The sequence below is a fragment of the Sarcophilus harrisii genome, chromosome 3 (assembly GCF_902635505.1).
Source record: "Sarcophilus harrisii chromosome 3, mSarHar1.11, whole genome shotgun sequence".
NCBI lineage: Eukaryota > Metazoa > Chordata > Mammalia > Dasyuromorphia > Dasyuridae > Sarcophilus > Sarcophilus harrisii.
The window spans coordinates 233,468,404-233,477,927 of NC_045428.1; the positions used below are offsets into that span (position 1 = coordinate 233,468,404).

The 9,524-nt window shown below is 34.3% G+C and overlaps 1 protein-coding gene across 1 annotated transcript; it reads left to right on the forward strand.

The window, feature by feature from the left end:
• The first annotated feature begins 211 nt into the window (after positions 1 to 211).
• HMGN1 (high mobility group nucleosome binding domain 1) lies at positions 212 to 7,292 on the forward strand. Its single transcript, XM_003763347.4, has 6 exons — positions 212 to 450; positions 1,301 to 1,333; positions 1,429 to 1,458; positions 1,534 to 1,584; positions 4,959 to 5,090; positions 6,346 to 7,292. Exons 1-6 carry the CDS (start codon positions 436 to 438, stop codon positions 6,391 to 6,393), a joined length of 309 nt encoding a protein of 102 aa, XP_003763395.1. The 5' UTR covers positions 212 to 435; the 3' UTR covers positions 6,394 to 7,292.
• Positions 7,293 to 9,524: the final 2,232 nt, after the last annotated feature.

The window sequence follows — 9,524 nt, forward strand, 5'->3', positions numbered from 1 at the left end:
CCTCCTCCGGTCCCAGGATCCCGGAAGAAGAAAAGTGAGGACAAGAAAGAATGGAATGGGAGGGCGAAGGGGTGGAGCAGAGATTGCGAGTGACTGTGTTTCCCGCCTATGCCAGATTTCTGTCGGCGTTTGAACGGCGGGAGGTGGGCAGGCCTAGCCAATTGGCTGTGGCGGAGAGTGGCCTGGGCCGGCGGGAAGAGGGAGATGGAAGAAGGGGGAGGAGGCGGGATTCCAATCCGGTTCCATCTAGTTCTCGGACTGCTCCCGCTGTGGGTCCGAGCCAGCCCATCGGCGGGAGGAGGAGCTTGTAGGCCCAGCAGCCTTGCTTTGAGAAGAAGCACTCGCGGCCGCGGTTCTTTGCCTCCGACCCCTGTGGCTCCCGCCGCTGTTCGCCCTGCTCTGGGGAGAGGGAGCTGATCCGTACTCGCAATCAAGATGCCCAAGAGGAAGGTGAGTGTGCGGCTCCCGGGTCACTGCTGGCCCCCCATTCCTTCGGCCGCGAGCGAACTTGACACGCGTGACCAGCTCTGTGTGCAGCTCCCGGGAAAGCTTATGGGGCGCGCAAATAAAGAGGCAATAACTTGCCCGAGGGAGTCCAAGGCGTCTGATGCTCTAGGCCTCGCTCTTAGAAAAAGTCTGGTCAAGCGTTGATTAAGCACCTCCAGTGTGCCTCCCTTGCGTTCCACTCAGTGATGCGTTAGGTATACAAATACAAGATCTTGCCTTGCTGGAGCTCACAGTCTTAATGGAGGAGACATATAAACATATGTGCACACAAGACAGACATTAAATTAAAGATAAAGGCCTTGTCATCCCTCCGTCCTCAGGAATACCTGGAGACCTCACTTATGGTGGCTTCCTTGCAAGGAGAATGAAATTTCTACGCCTACCACCACCTTTTTTTTTTCCTCTTGAACTTTGCAATTCCCACTGCTTCCTCAAATTTACTTTTCTCCTACTTAGAACTAACTGATGGGCAACAGCTCCTGTAGCATTAGGAAAAAGACCTGGTTTGGGGAATCTGAAGGTCTTTCTAAAAAGACTTGACTGATGGAGAGTTGGAGTTTTGTTTTGATTTATCTATATATTTGATTTCTTGCCCTCTACTGTAATGACATCTGCCAATGAGATTGGCCTTCTCAAAATTTCTACTTCAAGTTGGGCTGAAGTTTGAAATGTGAATAATATTTCTATTTAAGCTTATTCTGAAGGTAGGGGGGCAAAAACCCCTCCTAATTTGGGATTGGATTTGGATTCATTTGGTGTTTTTGATACCAACTTTTGTATTTTCTTTTACTAGGTCAATTCTGCAGAAGGGGAAGCAAGGGAGGAGGTAAGAGTGTTTTAATTTCAAGAAATGTGAGTCTTGGGGAATGAAGCATTAAGTTACATGCATATCTTAAATAAACTCTTTTTTTGTTTTTTAAGCCCAAGAGGAGGTCAGCCAGATTGTCAGCTGTAAGTAAAGCTAATTTTACTCACCTTTGTTTTCTATTACTTTTCAGACAACTTACAGATACTTTTGTCTTCCAGAAACCAGTTCTTGCAAAAGTTGAACCTAAAGCCAAAAAGACAGCTGGGAAGGTAAGATTTTGTATATAAGAAGCCCTTAGAGGAACAGCTAGATGACTTAGTGGAGGAAGGGAAAGCCCTGGAGTCAGGAGCACTTGAGTTCAAATCCAGTCTCAGATACTTAACATTAGCTGTGTGATTCTGGGCAAGTCAGTGAACCCTCATTGTCTTGCCTCCAAAAAGGGGGGAGTTGGAAAAAGACCTAGAAATTGTTGGATAGTGTTAAAATTATTAGTTTAAGTTTGTCTTTAATGCTTCTCTCCCCACTTCCATTCAACCAACCCTCCTATTTATGGCTCAGTGTCTAAATTTATTAGAAAACTGTATTCTTTTATTCTCCCTTCTGGCAATAATCAACAGAAGTATAATCAGAATATGCTTTTTAATCATAAATGCTTTTGAGATAAACTCCATAACATTGAGTTCTCTGTTCAATGTTTTAAAAGTCTAATTTTGCTAAACTTAGAAACTTAATTAGATCTTGATTTTCACTTAAGTCTAAAAAAGAATTACCGCTTTTCTCAATATGGTCTAAATTGCTAGAAGCAATTATATAATCAAGAATATTTTCTTTATAAGCTTCATTTTGAGAAGCCATCCAAAGGGAAGAGAGAAAAAATTCATATATTACTCAAAAAGTATACAGCAAAAAATACTATTACATCAATCTTCAGAAGAACCCAAATATATTTATTCTTGGAAGAGTTAATAAATTTGCATCTGATGTAAATTGTTGGATGAAATCATAATCTTATTAGTTGTCTGAGTTAGGTTGCTCATCTAAAACAAAACTTCCATTATAGTTTTTTAATCTATATTAGAATTTGATTACTTATTTGGCTCTGAAGTCAGTTTAGAGAATAATTCCACAACTATTTTTAAATCTATGTCAGGTAGATACTTTTTATTTATTTATTTTTGTTTTGGTAATATTTTCTGTTTATGTGCAGATTTTTTTCTTACAATAACTTTTTATTTCCAAAATACATGCTGATAATTTTGAACATTCACTGTTCCACAACCTTGTGTTTCAGATTTTTCTCCCTTCCTTTCCCCTACTACCCTCCCCCCACTTCCAAACATCAAGTAATCCAACCTACATATGCAATTCTTCTAAACATATTTCCACATTTATTATGCTGCATAAGAAAAATATCAAAGGGGTGGGGGGAGGGGAAAAAAGGTAAGCAAACAATAACAAAAGGTGAAAATACTAGGTTATAATCCACACTCAGTCTCCATAATTCTCTTTCAAGATGCAAATGACTCTTTCCATCACAAATATGTGCTGATTTGACAATAAATTACCATAGATTTTTCACTCTTATTTACTGTTTTTAATAAAAATGAGTTTTTAAAATTCAAATCTTTCTTTTGTACTTCTGAAATTTGGGTATAAGAATAAAGCCCAAGAGGACCAGGAAATCATTATATACTTCAGTGACAATACTATATGATGATCAATTCTGATGGACCTGGCCATCTTCAGCAATGAGATGAACCAAATCAGTTCTAATGGAGCAGTAATGAACCGAACCAGCTATATACCCAGTGAAAAAACTCTGGGTGATGACTAAGAACCATTACATTGAACTCCCAATCCCTATATTTTTGCCCACCTGCATTTTTGATTTCCTTCACAGGCTAATTGTACAATATTTCAGAGTCCGATTCTTTTTGTACAGCAAAATAACAGTTTGCACATGTATACTTATTTTGTATTTAATTTATACTTTAATATATTTTAACATGTATTGGTCATCCTGCCACCTGGGTCGGCAAAGGAGGGGAAAAATTGGAACAAAAGGTTTGGCAATCGTCAATGCTGTAAAATAACCGGTGCATATAACTTGTAAATAAAAAGCTATTAAAAAAAAAAAAAAAGAATAAAGCCCAAGAAAGATATGAGTATGTTAAACTGATGAAGAGTTTTAATACCACAAGAGAATAACAAATTGAGAGAGTAGCATTAGTAATTTTATTCAGATTGTTTTATTTCACTTCTAACCAGTTGTAATGTCAATTGCAATTTTAGAAATGCCAGTAAAATTTCTCAAGCTGTTTACATGAATAGTGTTTAATTTCTTCTCTCCATATTTTACTTTCCTTTCTCTTTGGGCTTTTTTGACATTAGTTTTTTGATAATAGTCACCACTTTACTTTTAGAGATACAAATGTATGGGACAATATTCAAGTTTTCTTTGAGAAAACAATGCCAGCTTTATTTTAAATGTTTGTTTTACTCACAGAAGCCATTGATTGAATAGAATGCTTTAAAATTTGCTTTATTCTCTTACTAATTTATGGCACAATCTTCACCCTAGTCAGACTTAACAATAGTTACTTTATGTAAGAAGCAGCAAATCCCCAAACAAAAAGCAAAACTAGGTTGTTTTAATGCTATATGTGTATATATATATATATATAATTATATAAATCATATTTCAGTTCTGGCTAACTTGAGTAGAAATAAGATTCATATTGTAAGAGTTGTGCAAGTTAAGTGAATGAATTCTCTAAAAATTTCCTATTCCTAAATGCATGAAGTATTTCACATAAAAGATACACTACATTCTTAAGCTCCCTTTTTACCTCCATCCAAATGAATTCTTTTTTGAGTGTATGTGTGACAGATTCAACATTGTCACAGAAAGAAACAAACAAAAAAAAAAAACAATCAAGTTTATACCCTACTAAAAGGTATGATTCATATATGAAAAATATATGTTGTTCAATTGTGTCTGACACTTTGTGACCCCAAATGGGTTTTCTTGTTTTTTTGTAGAGATACTAGTTCACCATTTTTTTTTCCCTTTATTTCTTAACTTTCTCAGTGGTTTAAGGAAGACAGATTAAATGATTTGCCCAGTTACAAAATTATGAATATCTAATGCTGGATTTGAACTCCAGGCTAACTGCTTTATTCACTGATTTATTAAAGACATAGGACTTTTTCGAAAACACTGTTTAATCCACAAGACTTGGAAGCTATATAAAACAAATAGATTAAGTGTACTGAATACTAATAATGTGCAATTTAAAAATTAAAAGTATAATTCATTCTCCTTAAATACAAAGTTAGGATCATGTTAGAGATATATACTTGGATTTATCAAGAGGATTATGAATAAGTACTTAATGCAGGTAATAGTTGCATCTCTCAAAAAATATGAGTTAGGAAATGTATGGATGACCTTTATATTACTGTAAAGTATGCAAAGTGTTTTATCTATGTTATCTCAAAAAAGCCTCACAGTAACCCTGGTAAGATTGTGGGTTTTGCTCATGGAAAAAAAAATTATTATGTAATTCAGATTAATAGGCAGTGTAGTTTCAATACCTAGGAAGATGTATTAAATGTAAAGCACAGTTTTTAATATCTTTAGGATAAATCCGAGGACAAAAAAGTTCACACAAAAGGGAAAAAAGGAGCAAAAGGAAAACAAGCAGAAGCTACTAACCAAGAAGAGAATAAAGAAGACTTGCCTGCAGAAAATGGAGAAACTAAAAATGAAGAGGTCAGTACTTGTTTGTTGCCATGTGCCTTCACTTTCTTAGATAGCAATTTTTCTTGTTAATAAAAACAGCGGTACTATGAAATAAGGTAAACAGATCTCATTATCATAGTTTCTGACTGTATAATATTATATTTCCAAGTGTATTTAGTTATCATAAATTTCTATTAGAATTTTAGGTGACTGAACTAGAATATTTGCATATAGACAGAATTTTACCAGTATAAGTGCTATAGATTTAGAGACAGAAGAAATCATCTAGGCTAACCCTGTCCTTTTAACAGTTGAGGAAACATGTTGAAAATAAATATTCTGCACAGGATCATATAGGTGGTAAGTGACAGAGCTAAGATTTGAACACTGGCTCCCAATTCATCCTAAATACCTACAAAATAGCATGTTCATCCATTTAAATGCCTTAACTTCTTTTGGAGGAGATCTGTAAAGAATAAATGTGAAGGGAGTGCACAGTATTTAGGGAGAGTAGATACAATCAGCTAGTTTTCTTCACTTCAGCTACATTTTGAAGGAATAAGGGGATTCTGTACAGAGGGGAGACCATTTAAAATAAACAACAGGAATATGGGAATGGGGATTGGAGATAGAATGTTATATGTGAAGAACAAGGAAGTACAATTTGGTTTGATCATAAATGCAGGAGGGGAACTTCTAGAAAGATAGGTTGATGTAAGTTGCAAAGAGTTTTGAAAGCCAAAGTTGTTTACATTTGATCCCAGATATACTAGAGAGATGCTGGCATTTATTGAGGTAGAGAATTGGTAGGGTCAAGTCTAGGCTTAAAGAAAATCACTTTGGCAGCTTTAGATAGATTGAAGCAGATGGTCATTTGAGTCAATAGACCAATTAGACCACTGCAGTAATCTGTATGAGAGGTAATAGGGCTAGTGCTAAAGTAGCAATATATATAAATAGGAGGTTTGGATGCAAGAGATGTAAAGTTAGAAATGTTAAGGTCTGGATGATGAGAATGATGAATAAAAGATAATTTGGATCACAGACCCAGGAGACTGGGAAGAATGGTAGTGTCTTTGACAAGAAAAATTTGGTATATGAGTATGCTTGGAATAAAAGATACGTGAAATTAAGGTGTCTTTGTAACATCCAGCTTGAAATATTTCTTAACATTTCGATTTTATTCAAATTGCTTATTTGGAAATATTGTACAAATAGCCCCTTCTATGGGCTTTATCAAATATAATGAGCAATTTTATAATTTTTTGTTTTATCTTCTTTCCAGGTTCCAGTCTCTGATTCAGCAGGAGAGAAAGAAACCAAATCTGAATAACATCTTATACCAAGTCTTTTAACAATTGTCCCTGTTACCTCCCTTCTTGTACAATTCAGAGGAATATTTTTATCAACTATTTTGTAAATGCCAGTTTTTTAGTAGCTCTAGAAACACATTTTTAAGAAGGAGGCAATCCGACCTCATCACATTAATTTTTTAAAACATTTGGATAAGTGTAAGCCAATCTAAAGTGGCTTTATTTAAAGCCCTATTTAAAGAGATGAAATCATGTGCTGGTTGTCGATTTGATATTTTTGTTTCTGTTAATACAACCAGAAATTAATACAATGTTGATTAGGAAAATGGTGTCTTGTGCATAGACTTAACATTCTGTAGGCAGTTTTTACATCATATTAAATAAAGGATAGATAGCAATTTGGAGTTGTGACCATGAATTTTAAAGATCTTAATTTTGATTGATCTGTATCCATCTTGTCTACAATTGTCTACAAATCTTGTGTGCAATTGTTTACTAAATAAAATTGCTCCCTAGTGTTGGATCTCCCCTTCAAAATTGTGTGCTCTCTGTGACATTGTCATCTTGGTAGAGGTGCAACAGTTTTTTTTTCCCCCAATAATTTTGTTAATGTGTTTAAAAAAAAAAAAAAAAAAAGACTGGAAAATGTGTATGCGTGTAGTTTTATCAAATACAGAATTAGTGGAACTTTTTGTAAAGACCTAATACCTTATTCATGTCAGGATGATGGTATTTGATAACCTCTTTTTAGGGAGAGTTGCTTCCAAATTTAAAGTAAGAAAGTCACTGGAATAACAGTTTAGAAAAGGATTACAATTATGTAATTTTTAGACTTTTCTAGCATTTTTTAAATGTACAATTTATTCATAGTGTCTATGTACTGATGACCAAACAAACTAATAAAATCTTGATTATAAAAGAATTTTCGTTTCATAACCCATGTATTTAACATAGGCATAGTTTGGGTTTTTTTTTTAAATGTCAAGTTTTATGCATGATCCATTTGTAATGGATTTATTATGTGTGTATATATGTATGAATATAAGTATTCAAACTTATGTGAATATGCAGAGAGGCAGTGGTACATACAGAGATAGTTGGCTTAGGATCCAAGATCCTGCATTCAGGTTCCACCTCTGAGATGTTAGCTGTGTAATCATGGGAAAATCATTGACCTTTTTATTCTCTAGACAATTCTTAATACAGTTTCAGAAAGGGTAACAATTTGTATTAGGCAAAGTTTTTTCATCTGGAATTTACATGTATCAACGAAATCACTATATCCTATGAATATATTAATATAGTGGTTCATTATAAAGTAAAATTATCATTTCTTACTCTTTTTTTATAAAGAAATACACCTATAGTTATGGTCCTTTTCCAATTACAGAATGCACATTTTTTTAAAAATGCATTCAAATATTTGTTAATTAGTGACAAAGAAAATATGATTTGGTAAGAAAAGTAAGCATAAAGCAATATAAATATTTGCACAAAATGGTAACTGAACCATAGTAAAACCAAAATAGTGGAATTTTTTTATTTGAAACTGCTTTTTATCCCTTGTACTGGAGAGGAATTTTCTACGACTTGAAGCTACCTACATAAAGATGTTATTCCTGGTTCCTGAGAGCTTTTGTACTTAAAAAAAATAATAATAATCTTGTCATTGAGAGAAACTAGGTATTATTGTACAAGAAATATGGGGGAGAATTTTTTTTTTTTTTGCTGAGGCAATTGGGTTAAATGACTTGCCCAGGGTCACATAGCTAGAAAGTGCTAAGTGTCTAAGGTCGGATTTGTACTCAGGTCCTCCTGACCTCAGGGCTGGTACTCTATCCACAGAGCCACCAAGAACCAAATCTTAAATGATAGAACCTTTGAGAGATCCCTTGTCCCACTGAATACTTGGGAGTTTTCTATTAATTTCAAAATTTTCATCCATGTGGTCTGCATTTCTACTTTTAGGTAAGTATGTTAACTTTTCCTTGCCCACATAGTTATATAAGTGGGGAAGACAATGGGGACCCCGCATCAGGATTTCCAAATTTTACTATAACACAAGCATAGTAACCTTGAGGTTGATATTAAGACTGAGGTTTGGCACAAATACTTAGGCACCTAAATACAAAGTAATAATAGTGTCATTTATTTATGCATGTATAAACATATATAGGCCAAATGTTTTTCAGTTATCTCATTTGTGCCTCAAAACCCTGAAAAATAGATGCTGTTCCCATTTTATATAATGGATAGAACAGATTAAATGACCCGCCCAAGATCACATAGCTAGTATCTTGAAACTGACTTTGGATTTGGGTGTTCTTCATAATAAGCTTATATTCACTATGCCATCTGTTACACCATATGTTTGTTCATCTTCTATTTTAAAATAATAGCTTGTTTGTAATCCTTGATTCCATGAAGAGGACCAAAATGACAACACTATGTTGGTATCAATAGTGGAATATCTTAGCTCCAATAGTAGCTAGCATTTATATAGCACACGACAAAATTGAGGTCCATACTATTCCATTTTGTAGATGAGGAAATGGACTGATAGAACCTATTTTACAATTTGAGTTCTGGTTTGTTGATAATGATATCAACATTGTAAAAATTAGTTCCAACATAGGATAGAGTTTTTAACATTTTTACAAAAATTCCCTAGCTGTGTAGTGGTAAGGCAGAGGGCATATGCAGTGTAGTAGCAAGTTATAAGTCCAAATTCTTTTCCAAAGTGTATCATTCACAGCTCCACCAGATCTTAGTTTTTCTAAAGACTTGAGGCAAGGGAGTAAGTGAAGTATTCTTTCTGTTCTTATTTCAGAAAGAAATATTTCTCTATTCTTTTTGGCAAAATCCAAAAGTATTACAATACAAAAGTATTGTAATTCTGTTATTAAAATAGCCTTCAATGGAGCAACTATAGTACTAGATTCAAATATGAAATCATTTAAGTGTACTTAGCTGGAATTTTCCTCAATTTTTTTTTTAGACTAAAGGAAATTGCAAGAAAAAATTATCCCAGATTTAAAAAAAAAAAAGCAACTTGCCCTTTATATTCACAAAGGCATACTTGCTAAATCTCCTTATTTCATACATAAATAACTAATACTATGAAATGAGAATTGATCTCAGAAAAATGACC

What these genes read in the sequence shown, in the direction of transcription:
- HMGN1 (XM_003763347.4), top strand. An exon ending in AAGGGGAAGCAAGGGAGGAG is followed by an intron (nt 1,334 to 1,428) that starts GTAAGAGTGTTT and finishes TTGTTTTTTAAG; the next exon opens with CCCAAGAGGAGGTCAGCCAG. An exon ending in CCAAAAAGACAGCTGGGAAG is followed by an intron (nt 1,585 to 4,958) that starts GTAAGATTTTGT and finishes TAATATCTTTAG; the next exon opens with GATAAATCCGAGGACAAAAA.